General features: G+C 25.8%; 2 protein-coding genes across 2 annotated transcripts; one reads left to right on the top strand and one right to left on the bottom strand.

Annotated features, from left to right (window-relative positions):
* Positions 1-7,889: 7,889 nt before the first annotated feature.
* On the bottom strand, positions 7,890-8,859 carry LOC122852734. The gene is made up of 3 exons (XM_044152688.1): positions 8,804-8,859; positions 8,360-8,707; positions 7,890-8,269 (listed from the first exon to the last, which is right to left on the bottom strand). The coding sequence occupies exons 1-3, from the start codon at positions 8,855-8,857 to the stop codon at positions 7,979-7,981; spliced, it is 693 nt and encodes a 230-aa protein (XP_044008623.1). The 5' UTR covers positions 8,858-8,859; the 3' UTR covers positions 7,890-7,978.
* Positions 8,860-12,961: 4,102 nt separating this feature from the next.
* LOC122852733 (myosin-VIIa-like) lies at positions 12,962-20,730 on the top strand. Its single transcript, XM_044152687.1, has 8 exons — positions 12,962-13,080; positions 13,156-13,269; positions 13,657-15,791; positions 15,854-16,028; positions 16,091-16,141; positions 16,221-16,499; positions 16,585-19,700; positions 19,773-20,730. Exons 1-8 carry the CDS (start codon positions 13,060-13,062, stop codon positions 20,218-20,220), a joined length of 6,339 nt encoding a protein of 2,112 aa, XP_044008622.1. The 5' UTR covers positions 12,962-13,059; the 3' UTR covers positions 20,221-20,730.
* Positions 20,731-20,783: the final 53 nt, after the last annotated feature.

Genomic DNA, 20,783 nt, shown 5'->3' with positions numbered 1-20,783 from the left:
TTTGAAATTGAAAAAATACTGTGATAATTTCACGTTCCATCATGCATAAACGTAGTTGATTTAAGTTTGTGGTTAGCTAGGCCGGTAATACTTTTTGCTGATAACTTTGGCGACAGCAGCTGTTTTATACTTAGAATTTTAAGCTCATTTAAATATTTACACATTACTGAGAAAAAGTTGGGCTTAATATTTGTAACACGATGTAAATCTAGACTCTTCAATTGTGTCAGCTTTTTGATGTGCTTATAATTTGGTGGCAAGCGACAAACAGTTAAACCCAAATGGCTCAAAGTATTTTTCTTACATATGGCTTCGAAAATATTCCTATCAATGATTATATCACTGAGTGTTATTGAGCTTAGCAATGAAAGATAATCAATTACCTGAAACACGAAAAAATTATTTTACATTTCTAATTATGCTGGTGCTTGGCGTTTAAATGTAGGTCAAGTTAATTTAAATAAGTAAATAAATAAATAATAATTAAAAAATGACTTACATGAGAGAAAATAATCCCAAAACTGTTGTCTGGTACAAGCTCATTATATGTTGCACCTGAATAATAAATTGTATTAACAGAACAATAAAATGATTTACATTTTTTTCTTATTTTTACTGTAATATATATGCATTCCAAGTTGAGAAGACGTTCTATTACATTTTGAAAATCGATGAGATCATATTTATTTAAACCCAATTGTAGATACTTTAGACTTGGACAATTTGATGCAACACAGGCCAATATGGTAGATTTGATATAGTCATTTAAAACGAGTGTATTTAAATGGTGACCACATCTTTCAATAACACTTTTAATAACTTCTTGTGATGGTTTTTTTGTTCTAAAGTGTTTAATATTAAAAGCACAAAAGTCACCGCCAAAAAATTTGTTTACATTGTTCCAAGCATGTAACTTGCTTACATGCTTCCATTTTTCACATACTGTAAAATGCACAAGTAAAAAAAAAAAACAAATTACTAATATTAAAATTATTATGATAAATACAGTGGGAGATATATTAAACTGTGATGAGCAAGTTGAGAAAAACTTGGTGGAATTAATATTTTGATAGCTATTACGAAAAAACAAAAGCAGTTTATCAATTTAATTGGTAAAATTTTATGTATAAATTTAACAAAAAAAAAAAATAATGGGAGCTAGTTATTACTGTTGCATAAAAAATCAACAGTTAAAAATTTAAATTTAAAATTTTTGATTGATAATGAAAAAATTAAAAAAAAAATGAATAAATAAATTAAATTAAAAAAAAACCAATATTTTACCATGTTCCACATTTAAACGATCAACATAGGGTAACTGTTGGAATATTAAAGCAAGATATCTTGGTTTAAGATCATTAATCGACATTTTTCAAAGATTATAAAATTATATTTATTAAATTTTATTTTTTATATGATTTTTAACTTTAATACTTGAACAAACACTTGCAAATAAAAACAATACAATTTCGAGACAACAATTTAATTTAATTTAATTTATTTTTTTGATCAAGAAATATACGTGTTTATCAATGCAAGACAAGCTTTAAACTGATATTTTTTCTGTTAGAATAATACAATAAGAAACAGCAAAATAAAAATAAAATTAAAAATAATCAATTTTAAAATCTATACAATCAAAGGAAAAATAAATTTAAAATTTATTTTCATTTTATTTTGTATATTTAAAAATGAATATTTTTATTATCAAAAATCAATATTTATATTCAATTTTATTTGTTTATTAATTTTCAATATAAAAATTTTGAAATAATTGATAAAACTTATCACAACAAAGTGAAAATTAAATAAACAAAATTTATTTTATTAATTTCAAAGAATCATATTATTTATTAAATTATTTAAAAACTAATTTGCTAAACTACAATAACTGATAAATTTGAGAATAAATAAATAATGATTTTTTTAATAAAATTGATATTATAAATTACCTTCAAAAAATGATGTAAATTAATTATCAATTGTGCTTCTTGATTGATTAAGGTTAATTGAACCTAAATGATATTATATTCACTATATTTTTTTATCAACAATTTGGCAATCAAGGTCAAATGTTCCAGGCATCCTTCTATTTTTGGTAAACTAATATTTAATTTAAGTAACAAACAATAAACGCATGTATTATTAATTAATAACAATAACAATAATAGTATTAATGTTGTTACCTTTTTTATAAACAAAACGTTGTTTACAGTGTAAATATTGCAATTTTTTATTAATAGAGGTAAACATTGTTACTTGTTTTGTCAACTTAGCCAAATATTAATTAATTATTTAGGTAATAATTATTAAAATTTATCAAAAAAAAGATAAATATGACGATAAAAAAATGCAGATACATAAAAAAACGTAGTAAAGAAATTAGGCTAGAAAAACATTGCGTAAAAATGCGTCATAGTGTAGATTTAGTCAATAAGAACGTGTCCTATATTAGTAGTAAAGTAATAGTGGCTCAAAGTTGACAGAAGGATAAGAAAGATGGCGTGCTATGTAAATATATGATGCGATGGTAACTTACTCACAGATCTCACGCTAGCGTTGGTCAACGATAGATGCCATCAATCACCATCAATCATGAATTTCAGTAAATTCAAAAACCATTTGATGGGTTACCTATTTTTTATGTGTCTGATGTTTGCGTATTATTTAATTGCTACAAATGTTTTTTGATACTTGATATGTGGTATTTTTATTATAAAAACACTGTTTCGAAATAAACAGAAAAACATAGAGTAAAAAAAAGTAAGCTTCTAAAAATACTAAATTATTCAATTTATAATAATATATTTATTTATTGACATGATAAGAATAATTTGAAAAATAACATTCATTATTTTAATTATTCATATAATAGACTAGATAAACTCTCGGGGGAACATCCATGAAATTTTTCATTTGCTTTAATATTTTGGTCGTGATGTGATGATGAATCTTCAAATATGGTGATTTATATCCTTGAGAAGAAAAAATATTTCTATTAAAATTAACACATAGTATCAAATACTTTTCACGTTTTGATAATATTTCTGATGCTTTTTTAGAAAATTCAGAAGTTACACCTGTGTGTATGATTGACAACCACTTCATCGAAGGTGAATTTTCAAGTACTTTCGTGACTGAAGCATTAGTAATTTTATTACTGTATGGTAAACGTAATTCTTCCAGATTTTTAAGTAATTTGATTGAAGAGTCTGTGATGTGCTGGTTAGCACCGTAAAGATGGAGAGATTTTAAAAACTGGATCTTGCTAATTGTTTGTATACCAACATCGGTTACATGTGTAGACAATGCCTTGATTGACCTTAAAAACTGTATGTTATTGACAAAAGTATATAAATCATCATCTGTAACTTCATAATTCATCAAATGAAGATCAAATGCAAGTATAAATTTGTCGGGTAGGTTTGAACAAATACCCTCATAATTATCGATTAATCTATTTAACCCAGCATTTTTTATAGATTCATACAAACTGCTATTGTATGAATTGTATACATTGTATGAATTGTATGAATTGTATAAACTGCTGGTAATTCCTGTACCAGTAATTTCGAGTTTTTGTAGATTTTTAAGTTGAGAAATTATCTGTAAAATAAATTATTTATATGAGTAAGTGTGGAAAGAATATTTTTCATTTTTGTAGTAAATTATTAAATGAAACTTACAGCAGAAAATGATTTTGGGAATTCATCATCGTAATTAGTTACGTATCCGTTCCAATATGCCAGAGTGAGCTCACTCAAAGTATCCGCAACGTCTTTTAAAGATTCAATTACAGTCGCAGATATTCTATTAGTATATTGAAATATTATTTTCAATATTTTTAGTTTACACATACGTGAAAATGCATTCTTTAATTCTTCATCTTTAAAAAATTTAAATCTCAAACGAAGTTTTACGAGGTTTGGACAAGATTCATTAACAAAAGGCACTATGTCAGAATTATTATAGCCTACCAAGTCCAATTCTATTAAATAAAGACCACAATAATCGAGTAGCGATTTTAAAAAAAGTAATCCATTAGTTTCTTTAAATCGCTCAAAAATATTTCGATGTTTTTCATATTGCCAATGAGAAAGTTCGAGTTGTTTGACTCTGCACCAAGTACTATGAAGGGCTCTATTCCACTGTTTGCATACTAAAAAATTAATCAATTACAAATATATTATAAGTATCACGATTACTAAATAATTTTGTTGCTTAAATAATTAATGTGTTAATAAATATCATACCCAGTGCGATTTTTGGTCTTTCATATATTGGAATATACATGAATATTTCAGCCAGGCAATCATCATTAAAACGCTCATCGATTATAGGATGCTGACAGTCGATCTAAAGAGAATAGTCAATATTTATGTTTAATAAAAATCCGATATTTAATCTACAACTATATTGATAATTTCTGGACTCACCTTCTTACGCTTTTCGTCTAAAGACTGTCTTGAAATTGGACTTGCAACCTTTTCAAATTTTCTTTTCAAGTTTATTTTCAACTCTAAATCACTCAACATTTTCAACTCCGTCATAATGAAAAATAACCAAGAATAAAGCCTATTTTTAAATTGCTGAATAGATGGTCAGCGGAGTTGGGTTTAGGGTTAAAACCTAAAATCGATTTTTTTTTTGGTTTTAGTTATATTTTATAGTGACTGTAGATTAGTTTCTGTAGTTTTTATAGATTGGTACTTTTTTCTGTTAAGGAGGTAATGCAGCTAACACTTTTTTTTTTAAATATAATGATAATGTTCTGAAATTTTGTACACAGTTAGATTTTTTTATTCTGAATACGACGGTATAATTAATATCTTATGTTGATCGGTTGAATTTTTTGTAATTATTGAAAATATTATTTAACATTGGCTCTTATGGAGATTTCAACCATTTTTTTCGGATAGAAAAAATGATGAAAAGTCTTGAAAAAAATCACACATATACTAGAAACCAAGTTTTATTAATTGCGCAAAAAATTTTCATATGTTGATCGGTCAATAAATGAGTAATTAATTATAAACTCTACAAAAATTGGATCGGGCAACGTATGGCAAGTTCAAACACACACACACACACATACACAGTCACATATATTGGCGCTTTATACTCAATTTCCTTTATTTTTTTACAGTGTAGCCCGATCTCAGTTTTGTCTGTGACGTCAGAAGCGCCCCGCAACACCCGCAATGAATTTGTGCATAACCTGAAATATTTTATTCAATTTTATTTCTATAAACTAACAAATGTTAGATAATAGAAATTACCAGAAGTTACTACCTTCGTATATATACGCAACAATGAGCTGTTAAATCAACCAACAACATAGAAAGCATAGAAAGCACGTGGCTGAAAGACGTTTTTTGCCAGTTGTTGCCAGGTACTAAAAAAAGTAAAGCGCCACGATGTGCCTTAGACGGAACCACTGAAACATAATAAAGTTGGTCGGAACCAAAAAGCTCCATTTTTTTTCCTAGGAACCAATTACTAGCTCCCAGTGCTGCGTTTTAAAAAAACGGGTTTATAGGGTAGAGCTATAAAGTAATCCTTTATGAATAAAACAAATATTATTGTAAATAAATGATGACAGTGATTGAATTGTTCGATTTTTTATTTAAACAAATTATAACTCGCAAATTAATAGTATTTATGATTTTTTTTGAACAATATACAGGAAATTTTTCGAATAATCAAGGGAATATTGAGTATATTGAAAGTAAGCTACCGAAAACACTAAATTTTTTTTTTATACAATTATTTATTTGAATGATGAAAACAATTTAAAAAATAACATTTATTAATTTACTTATTGATAATAAACTAGATCAACTCTCTCGGAAGAGCACTCACGGAATTTTTCATCAATTTCAATATTTTTATCATGATGATGAATCTTTAAATATGGTAATTTATATCCTTGAGAGGAAAAAATATTTCTATCAAAACTAACGCATAGTATCAAATACTTCTCACGTTTTAATGCAATTTCTGATGCTTTTTTTGAAAATTCAGGAGTTACACCTGTGTGCATAATCGACAACCATCTCATATTAGGTGAATTGTTAAGTACTTCCGTGACTGAAGCATTAGTAATTTTATTACTGTATGGTAAACGTAATTCTTCCAGATTTTTAAGTAATTTGATTGAAGAGTCTGTGATGTGCTGGTTAGCACCGTAAAGATGGAGAGATTTTAAAAACTGGATCTTGCTAATTGTTTGTATACCAACATCGGTTACATGTGTAGACAATGCCTTGATTGACCTTAAGAACTGTATGCTATTGACAAAAGTATATAAATCATCATCTGTAACTTCGCAGTTCATCAAATGGAGATCATATGCAAATATTAATTTGTCGGGTAGGTTTTTACAAATACCCTGATAATTATCGATTAATTGATTTAACCCAGCATTTTTTATAGATTCATATAAATTGCTGCTAATCTTTATACCAGTAATTTCAATTTTTTGCAGAGCTTTTAGTTGAGAAATTATCTGTAAAACAAATTATTTATATGTCAGTTCCATGGAAAGAAAATTTTTTATTTTTGTAATAGATATTAAATGAAACTTACAGCAGCGAATGAACTTGGGAAGTCATAATTTGAAGTTATGAATATGCTCCAATCTGCCAGAGTGAGTTCACTTAAAGTATCCGCAACGTCTTTTAATGAATCAAGTACAGTCTCAGGTATATGATGAGAATTGTGAAATATCATTTTTAATATTTTTAGTTTAGACATATGTGAAAATGCATTCTTTAATTCTTCATCTTTAAAAATTTGGAATCTCAAACGAAGTTTTACGAGGTTTGGACAAGATTCATTAACAAAAAGCACTATGTTAGAATTATTATACGCTACCAAATCTAATTCTGTTAAATAAAAACCACAATTATCAAGTAGTGATTTTACAAAAAGTAATCCATTAGTTTCTTTGAATCCCTCTAAAATATTTCGATGTTTTTCATATTGCCAATGAGAAAGTTCGAGTTGTTTGACTCTGCACCAAGTACTATGAAGGGCTCTATTCCACTGTTTGCATACTAAAAAATTAATCAATTACAAATATATTATAAGTATCACGATTACTAAATAATTTTGTTGCTTAAATAATTAATGTGTTAATAAATATCATACCCAGTGCGATTTTTGGTCTTTCATATATTGGAATATACATGAATATTTCAGCCAGGCAATCATCATTAAAACGCTCATCCATTATAGGATGCTGACAGTCGATCTAAAAAGAATACCCAATATTTATGTTTAAACAAAATTCTACTAACCTTCTTAGGCTTTTCACCTGAGGACTGTTTTGAAATTTGACTTGCAACATTTTCAAATTTTTCTTTCAAGTTTATTTCCCACTTTGAATCACCCATCAACATTTTAAATTCCGTCAATTATATGTATTTATATTAAAAAAGACAAAAAACAAACCTTACTGGATTACTTTGGATTACCTCTGAACTCAATGATCAGCTAACATTAACGTTGAAAGCACGTGTAGCTGAATGATGGTTTTTGACCAAAGTTGCCAGGTAAATATGCTCATACCTACTTTATTGCCGGGTACTAAAAAGCGCTATGCGCTACTCTGCGGCTTGGACGGGAACAAGTACGGAAACTTGAGTAAGTTGTAATAACAAGTTGCCGGAGCTGCGTTTTAAAAAACGGGTTTATAAAACATCAAGTACCTCTTTGCCTATCCTGTGTTCCTGATTCGAAAAATTATTTATCATTTTAGTTATTGTCTTTTTTTTAATTCAATTATTTTTTTTTATGAATAAAACATTTATTAGTCTATAAATAAATAATGACAGTAATTGAACCATTAAATTTTTTATTTAAACGAATATAACTCAAATTTATGGTATTTATATTCTACAATTATTTTTATATAATATTAATTTATCATAAATGATACATAGTATACTATTAAATGTCTATTTTTTAATAACATTTAATGCCTGTTTCCAGAGCTTTTTTTCTCCTTTAAACACAATTCTATGCCATCTGTTATTATGCTGGATGAATGATAAAATTCCTTTAAATGTTCAACGTTTGAATCTTCCAATTGTTTTGATAATTCATTTCCCAATGAATTTACATCATTTATGTCTTCAATTGTTTCTTTTATATTACTTTTAGCGACACTTGTTTGATAAAAAATACAACTCAAAGTACCACGGTTTTCTTCACCTGTACATTTTTTCATTTCTGGATGAAATTTTAACAGCTGTTTATTTGACATCTAAAAAAAAATAAAAATAATCAAGTATGTTTATTTATTTTTATTATAAAAATTAAATTAAAAAAAAAAAATGAATCTATTTCTATTTACTTGAAATTCCAAGGATAATATATCTTCAATCTCATTAATTTTACTATTAAAAACTTGTCTAGTTTCATTACGAATATGACTATATATTTTAAAAATTCTTTTCAAGGCAGAATTAGTACATCGATCATACGTTTTATTTTTACCATTATAATTATTTTGTGTACTAATTTTTTCAGTAACATTATTAAAATTATTTTCTAAATTCAATAAAAATTTAACACGAATTTCTGATAATTTCATTGAATTTTTTATCAATGCATCGTGAAGATTTTGCATTGTGGAATTTAATTTTTGCCCTATATTTTTTTCAATATAAGGATTCACCTGATTTTTGTCCAACAGACGTGACTGAAAAATTAAACAAATTAACATTTTATTTAATATTAGTTATATTACAACACATTGAACTATTTAAGTATATAAAATTTTATAGTTAAAAATTACCTGAATGGAAACAGCTGTTGTCAATAAAATAAAACAAATAAGTAGTTGATTCATTGTGAAATTAATTTGTAAGCTTATGCTTGTTTTCATCTTGTATTTATACTCGAATTTTTTTTTCCCACTTTGCTTTTTATTATTTAGATCACATGTATGATTTCATAATAAAAAGATGGTTATTCAACTGGTTCATGACATTTGTCACGTATGTGTATTTACATACAACAAACAAATTTTTTTATTTTTTTAAATACATGCTAATTCTCACGTAATTCATACACAGAAGATAACAAAACTAATGAAATTTTAATGACAATTTAATGCTGTTATTTTTTTTTTTAAATTATTTATATATATTTTGTAGATGAAAAAATCGTTAAATAGATTGATTTTAGTGATTGATTGGTGGACCTTAAAAATGTTTAACGAAAATTTTATAATAATTTATTGAAATTTAATCAAGTAAAAACACACAAAGATGTCATAGAATTAAGAACTTTTAATCGCTGATAAAAAACACTCAAAAGAAACTGGAGAAATTAAATGAAAAATAGTATTGCTGAATAATTGACTTTAAATAATTGACATACTAAATTTATTTATATATCTATTTATTTATTTATTTATTTACATGCTAAAAATAATAAAAAAAAATAACATTCATTATTTAAATTATTCATACTTGACTAGATTAACTCGACTAGAGTACTCTTTCAGGGAAGCATTCACGAAGTTTTTCATTTGCTTCAATATTTTGGTCGTGGTAATGAATCGTCAAATATGGTAATTGATATCCATTCGAAGAAAAAATATTTTTATCAAAACTAACGCATAGTATCAAATCCTTTCCACGTTTTAATGCAATTTCTGATGCTTTTTTTGAAAATTCAGGAGTTACACCTGTGTGCATAATCGACAACCACCTCATATTAGGTGAATTGTTAAGTACTTCCGTGACTGAAGCATTAGTAATTTTATTACTGTATGGTAAACGTAATTCTACCAGATTTTTAAGTAATTTGATTGAAGAGTCTGTAATGTGCTGGTTATCACCGTAAAGATAGAGAGATTTTAAAAGCTTGATCTTGGTAATTGTTTGTATACCAACATCGGTTACATGTGTAGACAATGCCTTAATTGATCTTAATAATGGTATGTTATTGACAAAAGTATATAGAAGATCATCTGTAACTTCGTAATTCATCAAATCAAGCGTTTTTATAACTATAAATATGTTGGATATTTTTGTACAAATACCCTGATGATTATCGATTAATCTATTTAACCCAATATTTTTTATAGATTCATATAAACTGCTGGTAATCTTCATACCAGTAATTTCAATTTTTTGTAGGTTTTTAAGTTGAGAAATTATCTGTAAAATAAATTATTTATATGAGTAAGTGTGGAAAAAATATTTTTCATTTTTGTAATAAATTATTAAATGTAACTTACAGCAGGTAATGATTTCGGGAATTCACGATTAAAAGTTACGTATCCGCTCCAATATGCCAAAGTGAGTTCACTCAAAGTATCCGCAACGTCTTTTAATGAATCAAGTACAGTCGCAGATATACCTTGACTACCGTCAAATATCAATTTCAATATTTTTAGTTTAGACATACGTGAAAATGAATTTTTTAATTTTTTTGTACTACTACTATAAAATTTGATCCTCAACCGAAGTTTTACAAGGTTTGGACAAGATTTATTAACAAAAGGCACTATGTCAGAAACATCATAGGCCACCAAGTCTAATTCTGTTAAATAAGGACCACAATTATGAAGTAGAAATTTTAAAAAACGTGATCCATCAGTATTTATGTTTCGCTCAAAAATATTTCGATGATTATCATATTGCCAATGAGACAGTTTAAGTTGTTTGACTCTGTACCAATTACTATGAAAGGCTCTATTCCATTGTTTGCATACTAAAAAATTAATCAAATAAAAACATATTATATTATATGTATAACGATTACTAAATAATTTTTTTGCTTAAATTTTTGATGTGCTAAAAATATCATACCCAGTGCAATTTTTGGTCTTTCATATATTGGAATATACATGAATATTTCAGCCAGGCAATCATTTTTAAAACGCTTATCTATTATAAGATGCTGATAGTCGATCTAAAAAGAATAGTCAATATTTATGTTTACTAAGAATTAAATATTTAATCTACAACCATATTGTTAATAAATTACTATATTACCATCTTACGCTTTTTGTTCGAGGACTGTCTTGAAATTGGGCTTGGAGACTCTTCAAATTTTCTTTTCAAGTTTATTCTCGACTTTGAATCACTCAACATTTTAAACTCCGTCATAATAAAAAATTTTTGTAGTTTGTATAGCTGGGTATCTTTTCCTTTTTTTTTTACTAGTGTTATTAACTTACTTGGATAGCTTACTAACTGACAGTTGGTACTTTAGATGATCAGCTGAAATTAACGTTGAAGGCACGTGGTTAAATGACTATTCTTGTCCAAAGTCACCAGCAAGAAGACTAGAAATACTATTTGCGTTTGCAGGTACTGAAAACCGTTATGCGCTACTATGCGGCTTGGACGGGAACAAAATGAGCCATATTTTTTTTGTCTAGGAGCCAATTTTGAGTAAGTGGTAATTACAAGTTGCGTGAGCTGCGTTTTAAAAAACGGGTTTATAAAACATCAAAAACCTCTTCGCCTATTCTATGTTCCTGATACAATCCAATTATTATTCAAAAAAATTATTAAGTTTGATTTCCAGTTGCGTTACTGAACCAATATTTATGCCACAAAGGGCCCGTATATCAGTAGTAATATTATTACTACTGTATTATTACTGTATGTATTGCATGTTAAAAAAATTTCGGAAGTAATCGGTAAAAACGAAAAACTATTTAAGCGTACAACATGGCAAAAAAATAAATTGAAATTAAAAGTTTTATTTTTTTAAAATACAAATCGAAAGTTACGTATCCACTCCAATATGCTAGAGTGAGTTCACTCAAAGTATCCACAACGTCTTTTAATGAATCAAGTAGATCCTCACTACCGTCAAATATCATTTTAAATATTTTTAGTTTAGACATACGTGAAAATGAATTCTGTAAAGGGTTTGTACTATAAAATTTGATCCTCAACCGAAGTGTGCGGCTTGGACGGGAACAAAATATGCTTTATTTTTTAATTATACAATTTAATATTATTTTATACAATTTAATTATTATTCGAAAAATCATTAATCATTTTAGCTATTGTCTTTTTTTTTATTTCAATTAATTTTTTTTATGAATAAAACAACTATTAGTCTATAAATAAATAATGACAGTAATTGAACCATTTAATTTTTTATTTAAACGAATATAACTCAAATTTATGGTATTTATACTATAAAGAACTATTCTACAATTATTTTTACATAATATTAATTTATCATAAATGATACATAGTATACTATTAAATGTCTATTTTTTAATATAACATTTAATGCTCTTTTTCAGAGCTTTTTTTTTTTCTTTTAAACACAATTCTATGTCATCTGTTATTATGCTGGATAAATACATGCTAATTCTCACGTAATTCATACACGAAAGATAACAAAATTAATGAAATTTTAATGACATTTTTATGCTGTTATATTTTTAAAAAATTATTTATATATTTTGTCGATGAAAAAATCGTTAAATAGATTTTCTGATCGATTGGGATATTTATAGCAATTTAAATATACAAAGTTTAACGACAAAATTATTTCTCCAGGTTTTTCCTTTAATTATTTTCCTTATCTCATTTTTTTTTTTTATATTTATCCGGAATTGGCTCAATTAAAATTTTAAAATATATATCCAGGTATTTTAAATTAAAAAAAATATTTAACTCTAAAATATATTTAACCATTTTAAGTATTATATTTTAGAGTTATTATTTTTTTAATCTAAAATACCTGGATTATAAATAAAAATATTATTGTTCATATAATTAATCTAATACAAGATTGTATTTTTTGTTTGTCAATATTTCATGAGTCATGAATAAAATGAATAAAAAATTATCTAGCTATTATGGATTAATATATACTTGATGTTTACATTGCAATATATGAACACATATTGTCATGCACTTTATTGATAACATATTGATAATAAATGATAACTAATCAGTTGAAAAATTTTATTCCACTGTGCAAGTTTATCAAAACAAGTCTCAAGTTTTCATGGATTTAGAAAATTTATAATTCATTTGTATATATAAAAAATTACCCAATATAGCCATGGATATTAAATACACAGTGGTAAGTAAATATATATACATCTAATTAAAAATATAACTCAAGATACTAATTGTAGTTTTATTTTAATAAAAATAGGGTGACTTTGTTTGGATTAATGGAACATCCCAAGGTGAATTTAATGTTCCTCAAGGCTGTAAAATTGTTGGTATGGTTGGAAAAACATTCCAGGTTCAAAATGATGATGACAAGGTAAAGCTAATTTTTTTATTTTTTATCATTTAAATATTTTTTTTTCCGTGTAAATAAATATAGAAAACAAAAAAGCAAAAAAAAAAAAATAACGGTATCGCTATTGGCACCGAGTACGGAGGAATTTACGGGGACATTTACACAAGTCCCCGTATTTCCCGTAAAATTTCCCCGTATCGGTGCGAATAACACTTTCGAAAAAATAAACTACTTAGTTAATTTTTCATTTTTTATACATGAAAAATTCTGTAAATAAATCTATTTACTTTGATAAAAATATATTTCTTCAAATAGAAAAAATTATTAACTAGTTCTATATCTATTTTAATAATAAACATAATTTATTTTATATTAATTTTTTTTACAAATAAAATTAATATTTAACAGGTGTTGACTATAAATTCAAATCAAATAATTAAACAAATGCATCCAACGTCAATTTCAAGTGTAGAAGATATGATTAAATTAGGTGATTTACAAGAATATGCAATATTAAAAAATCTTCATATACGTTATCGTAAAAATAATATCTACACATACACTGGTAATATGCTTGTTGCAATAAATCCATATGAAATATTAAATATATATACAAAAAATGAACTATCAATTTATAGAAATAAAAAAATTGGTGATGAATCACCTCATATATTTGCAATTGGTGATAATTGTTTCACCGAAATGATGAAAAATAATATTAATCAGTGTATTGTAATAAGTGGTGAAAGTGGAGCTGGAAAAACTGAAAGTACAAAATTAATACTTCAATATTTAGCTGCAATATCTGGTGAACATTCATGGATTGAACAACAAATACTTGAAGCAAATCCAATTCTCGAAGCATTTGGTAATGCCAAGACAATACGTAATGATAACTCATCAAGATTTGGAAAATATATTAGTATTAAATTTAATAAAAATGGTAATATTGAAGGAGCTAAAATTGAACAATATTTACTTGAAAAATGTCGTCTAGTTTATCAATCTGATGGTGAACGTAATTATCATATATTTTATGCACTTTTAAATGGTCTTACAAAAGAAGAAAAAAAAACAATTGGTCTTGAAACAAGTAATAATTATAAATATTTATGTAATGGTATGATAAAATGTCATGATAGAAATGATACCAAAGAATTTACAAATGTTAAAGCAGCTTTAAAAATATTAAATTTTACAGATGATGAAATTTGGAGTATCATTAAATTGTTATCTGTTATTTTACATATTGGAAATATAAAATATAAATCAGTTGTTATATCAAATATTGATGCAGTTGAAATAATTGATGATATAAATATTAAATTAATTTGTAATATATTAAAAGTTAATAATGATATATTAAAACAATCATTAAGTAAAAAAACAATTTTTGCATATGAAGAAAGAGTTGAAAGTAATTTATCAATAACACAAGCAATTGAAATAAGAGATGCATTTGTTAAAGCAATTTATGAACGTTTATTTATAATGATTATTGATAAAATAAATAATACAATATATAAAAAAAATATTAAAGATAATAATTCAATTGGTGTACTTGATATATTTGGTTTTGAAAATTTTTATAATAATAGCTTTGAACAGCTTTGTATTAATTATGCAAACGAACACTTGCAACAATTTTTTGTTCATCATATATTTAAATTAGAACAAGAATTTTATACAAATGAAGGAATAATTTGGAAGCATATTAATTTTATTGATAATCAATTAGTCTTGGATCTTATTGGTATCAAGTCATCAAATATTATGGCTTTAATTGATGAAGAGAGTAAATTTCCAAAAGGTAATGATAATACATTGCTTGATAAATTACATCAAATACATTTAAATAATGTTAATTATTTAAAGCCAAAATCAGATTCTGTAAAAGCATTTGGTATTTGTCATTTTGCTGGTTCAGTAAATTATAATGTTAATGGATTTTTAGAAAAAAATCGTGATACATTTTCAGCTGATTTAAAACAGTTGGTTACTGTATCTGATAATGAATTTTTAAAAATGATTTTTAAACAAGATTTTGATGTATCTTTTATTGATGGAAAAAAAAAATCATTATCAGTTTCATTGGAGTTTAGAAACTCGTTGGAATTATTGATGAAAACTTTGGAAGCATGTAATCCATTTTTTGTAAGATGTATTAAACCAAATGAAGAAAAAAAAGCTGGTATATTTGATAGAGAACTTTGTTGTCGTCAATTGAGATACTCGGGAATGATGGAAACAGCTAAAATTAGAAAAGCTGGTTATCCAATTAGACATGGATATCCTGATTTTGTTGAACGATTTAAATTTATTGTTAAAAAAAGAATTGATGGTAATTTGAGAGCTACTGCTGGTGTAATTTGTTCAAGTGTATTTGGAAATAATAGAGAAGGAATAGATTATCAACTTGGTAATACAAAAATATTTCTTCAAGAAGAAAAAGAAATTATTTTGGAAAGAGAAAGAAGTATGATTTTACAAAAAAGTATTTTAATTATTCAACGTACTGTTAGAACATGGATCGTAAGAAAAAGGTAGTATTTTTTTTTTGCGGTTTTAAGAGTTTGTAATTAATTAAAAAATATTTTCTTTTTAGATACTTGAATATATTGAAATCTGTTGTACTGATTCAACGAATTTGGAAGGGTTACAAGTTGAGAAAAAAATATGCAAAATTAAAATTAGGATATGAAAGATTGCAAGCTCGTATTCGATCGAGAATTTTACAGAGACAATTTCAAAATAAAAGAAAAATTATTATAGCAATTCAGGTAATTTTTAAGTATAAAAAAATGACTAATTTTTTATAAATAAATTACATGTAATATTACAGGCACTTTGTCGAGGTAATCTTGCACGAATTCTCTTCAAGAAAAAATTACAGGTAAATTTTTTAAATGATGAATTAAATTTAAAAATATTTAACAATAATTTTTTAATAATTTTGTTGAAATTAAATCAAGTGGAAACACACTAAGATGTTAGAGAATCAAAAGCTTTTAATTGCCGATGAAAAAACCCTCAAAGAAACTGGAGAAATTGAATGGAAAATTATAGCTGAAAAAAAAATGAATGAACGAATTGCAGAGCTTCGTAAAACATTGTCGAATTTCGAAATAAATGAAAATGAAAATTTCGAAAAAGAAACAACAGACAATAATATTGATGATATTTTTGATTTTTTACCAAATGATAGAAAAGTATCAATTAATAATCAAAATTTACCTGGTGATATTTATGCAGTAAGTTTTGTTTTAATTAATAATTATATATCAACAAATTATTTAATAAATAAAAATGCTTTTTTTACTTTTTATTATACCTCAGGACTTGTCGAAAGAGAAAAAAATTTCTGAAGATACAAAGAGTGTTTTAAAAATGTCTAAAGAAGCATCAACAACTTTGGATTTTTCAATTTATCATTTTAGCAAATTTGCAGCAATGTACTTTGCCTCTAATGTGACTGCTCAATATTCTCAAAAAATTTTAAAACAAGCAATTCTTGATTTACCATTACCAGCAGATCATTTATCAGCAACATCAGTTTGGATAACAATATTACGTTTTATGGGTGATCTATCAGAGCCTCGAAATCCAATTGAAGTACCTGCAAATAAAACTGTAATGTCAACTGTTACAGAAACATTATCAAAGAGCTTTGCACTTTCAAAAGATTATCATAATTTAATGTATCAAGAAAGAAATGAAAAACGTATTATAAGAATGACCTTGAAAAGACAAAATAAATTTAGTGATGATATTCGTAAAGGTATCATTGAAGATGAATTTATAAATCATAGTTATAAAAATTGGCTAAATACACGTAGAACAAATTTAGAAAAACTTCATTTTATAATTGGACATGGAATACTTCGTTCTGTTCTTCGTGATGAAATTTATTGTCAAATTGTTAAACAATTAATAAATAATCCATCAAAAAGTTCACATGCAAGAGGATGGATATTATTGTCATTATGTTTAAGTTGTTTTCCACCAAGTCAACGTTTTATAAATTATTTACGAACATTTATTAATTCTGGTCCACCTGGTTTTGCATCATATTGTGATATTAAATTAACAAGAACATATAAAAATGGTGCTAGAAAACAACCACCAAGTTGGCTTGAACTTGATGCAACAAAAACTAAAAAGCCAATATTTTTAAATATCATTTTTATGGATGGAAATACAAAAATAATTGAAGCTGATTCAGCAAGTACATCAGAAGAAATTATAAATAATATTTCAAATAATATTAAGCTAAAAGATTTATTTGGTTTTTCATTATTTATTACATTGTATGATAAAATTTTATCACTTGGTGCTGGAAAAGATCATGTATTAGATGCAATTTGTCAGTGTGAACAATATTCAAGAGAACAAGGACAATCTGAACGTTCAGCTAAATGGAAATTATATTTAAGAAAAGAAATATTTTCACCTTGGCATGATTCAAGTCTTGATTCAGTATCAACAAATTTAATTTATCATCAAATAATAAGAGGTATTAAATTTGGTGAATATCGATGTAACAATGAGGCTGATGTTGCAATGATTGTTGCACAACAATTATACATTGAACATCAATCAGCATTGACTCAACAAAATATTAAAAATTCTATTCACATGTATATACCTGATCATCTGTTACAATCAGCTGCTAATGAGGCATTGCCAAAATGGGAAAAACTAATATTAGAAGCATATAAAAAAAATATAAATATCATGGAAAAATCAACAATTGCAAAAGCTAAAGATGACATTGTTTATTTTGCCAAACAAACTTGGCCAATTTTATTTTCAAGATTTTATGAAGCTGTTAAAATTTCTGGACCAGAAATTTCAGTTAATAATTTAATTATTGCTGTCAATTGGACTGGAATTTATCTTATTGATAATCAAGAAGAAATACTGCTAGAAATTTCATTTCCAGAATTGGCTGATTTAATAATTGATACAAAAAAAAATATTGTATTAACGACAATTCAAAGAGAAGAATTTGTATTTAAAATTTTTGAAGCTGAAGATTTAGCATCATTGATTAATTATTTAATGGATGGTCTTCGTGAAAAATCTATTTATGCTGTGGCAATTCAGGATTATGTTAACAACTATGATGGTTTAGAAAAACAAGAGAATAAATATCTTTCTTTACTTCGAGGAGATTTAGTAAAATTAACAAATGATTGTCGAGGATTGAGTCTTTTAAATTCCACCTGGGGAACTGGTGAAGTTAATGGTATTCAAGGTAAATTTCCATCAGAATGTGTGCATGTTCTTCCAACATTGGTAAAGCCAACAACACCAGTTATGGAAATTTTTAAAAATATCTACACAAAAAATAATACTCTGGCAAGAAAAAAAATATTAAATAATAATAGTAACAACAAGAATCATGAATATACTTTGAAGAAATTTGCTAATATATATTTCCGTAAAAGTTACAATGTTACTGTATCAAAAAGTTCTAGTTTACAAACAGCAAAAGGAACAGTACCAGAAACTTTATGGAAACACACACGAACACCAATAAAATCTCCATTATTATTAAAAACTTGTGAAAGCAAAGAACTATCAGAAATTGGTGTATCAATATTTTCAAATATTTTAAAATACATGGGAGATATGCCAAGTAATAAACAACGAGGTGGTACTGATTGGACTGATCTTATTTTTGAACCAGCATTAAAAAATTTAGACATTTGTGATGAAGTATATTGTCAAATAATACGTCAATTAACAAACAATAAAATTCGTTTGAGTGAAGAAAGAGGCTGGGAGTTAATGTGGCTGGCAACTGGTATAATGACATGTTCAAGTCTAGTTCGAAAAGAAGTCATGAACTTTCTTGAACTATCATCAAATTCTATTAGTGAAAATTGTATTGAACGTTTAAAAAAAATTAATGAAATTGGAAATAGAAAATATGCTCCATATATTCTTGAAGTTGAGGCAATTAGATTTAAAAGTTTACAAATATTTCATCGTATTTATTTTCCAAATGATACAAATGAAGCATTTGAAGTTACATCATCAACAAAATCACATGAACTTTGTGAAGAAATAAGTGAAAGAATGCAATTAAAAAATAGTAATGGTTTTAGTCTTTTTGTTAAAATAGCTGATAAGGTATTTTCAATACCTTATCAATATTATTTCTTTGATTTTATCAATGAATTAATGGAATGGAAAAAAAAATCAATGCTTGTTAAAATATCAAGTAATACACAAGTACAATATCAAATATTTTTTATGAAAAAGTTATGGATTAATTCATGTCCTGGTGATGATTCAAATGCTGATGAAATTTTTTATTTCTATCAAGAATTTCCAAAGTATTTACGTGGTTATCACAAGTGCAGTAAGCAAGATGCTGTTAAACTTGGAGCATTAATTTATCGTAGTAGATATGGTGATTCAAAGGATGAACTTTCAATGATATCGTAAGTTTTTATGATTATTTAAACAGCTATTATTTAGCAACATTATCTTGATGGAAATATTTTTATTTACAGAGACAAATTACAAGAATATATTCCAGCTGATTTACTTCATGTTTATCGTCCAAATGATTGGAAGAAACACATTACATTGGCTTATAAACAACAGTCTCATCTTACAATTTCTATGGCGAAACTTGAATTTATCAAGTGTATTTATCAATGGCCAACATTTGGCTCAGCATTTTTTGAAGTTAAACAATCATCTGATACAAATTTTCCAGACTTTTTAATAATTGCCATTAATAAAAATGGTGTTTTTATTATACATCCACAGACTAAAGATATTTTAGCTACATGGGGATTTAATGAACTTTCAAATTGGTCATCAGGAAATACATATTTTCATATGACTATTGGAAATTTTATGAAAAGTCAAAAAATATTATGTGAAACTGCTCAGGGTTATAAAATGGATGATCTTATATCTTCTTATATTTTTTATTTTAAATTTAAAAAATAATTGAATTTGAATTTTTATTGGGAAAATTCTCTTGAATAAATTTCTTTAAATATTGTAAAAATATATTAATTTAAATGTATTGATTTTAAAATGAAAAAATAATATTAAAAAAAATTGTTATTTCAATGAAATATGGTAATTTTGTATGCATATCAATGATCAATTTGAAATTTATTAATTACATGAGATTACATGTAAAAGAAAAAAATACAAATAGTATAAGAGTGATTAAGAAAGAAAATTTTATTATTTATTCTATTGATAACCAATTAAATATCCAGAAGATCAATGACGACTGTCCTTTTTGTATAAGAGAAAATATACAGGAAAATAATATTTTAATGCAAATTCTTTGATATTTATTTTTTTCATAGCGATTAATCGTAATTACGAAAAAAAATGAATATAGATAATTTTGCAATTAGGTTACCTTCGTTAATAATGCCTACTCATTATCAAAAAAAAAAAAACTAAAATATTATGATAAAAAAAAATAAACTGGTTTAAATACAATGTACGTAAATTTATTGGAGAGGGAAATTTTATATAAGCAATATAAGTGG

The sequence above is a fragment of the Aphidius gifuensis genome, linkage group LG3 (assembly GCF_014905175.1).
Source record: "Aphidius gifuensis isolate YNYX2018 linkage group LG3, ASM1490517v1, whole genome shotgun sequence".
NCBI classification, from domain to species: domain Eukaryota; kingdom Metazoa; phylum Arthropoda; class Insecta; order Hymenoptera; family Braconidae; genus Aphidius; species Aphidius gifuensis.
Note: the sequence above shows the minus strand (reverse complement) of the source record. Positions and strands in the feature narration are given on the sequence as shown.

Bases quoted from the DNA above. Each gene is read 5' to 3' on its own strand.
- LOC122852734 (XM_044152688.1), bottom strand. From the start codon at position 8,857: ATGAATCAACTACTTATTTGTTTTATTTTATTGACAACAGCTGTTTCC. The intron at 8,708-8,803 runs GTAATTTTTAAC...TTAATTTTTCAG, and splicing joins CAACAGCTGTTTCCATTCAG to TCACGTCTGTTGGACAAAAA. The intron at 8,270-8,359 runs GTAAATAGAAAT...ATTTTTTTTTAG, and splicing joins TATTATCCTTGGAATTTCAA to ATGTCAAATAAACAGCTGTT.
- LOC122852733 (XM_044152687.1), top strand. From the start codon at position 13,060: ATGGATATTAAATACACAGTG. The intron at 13,270-13,656 runs GTAAAGCTAATT...AATATTTAACAG, and splicing joins TTCAAAATGATGATGACAAG to GTGTTGACTATAAATTCAAA. The intron at 15,792-15,853 runs GTAGTATTTTTT...TTTTCTTTTTAG, and splicing joins ACATGGATCGTAAGAAAAAG to ATACTTGAATATATTGAAAT.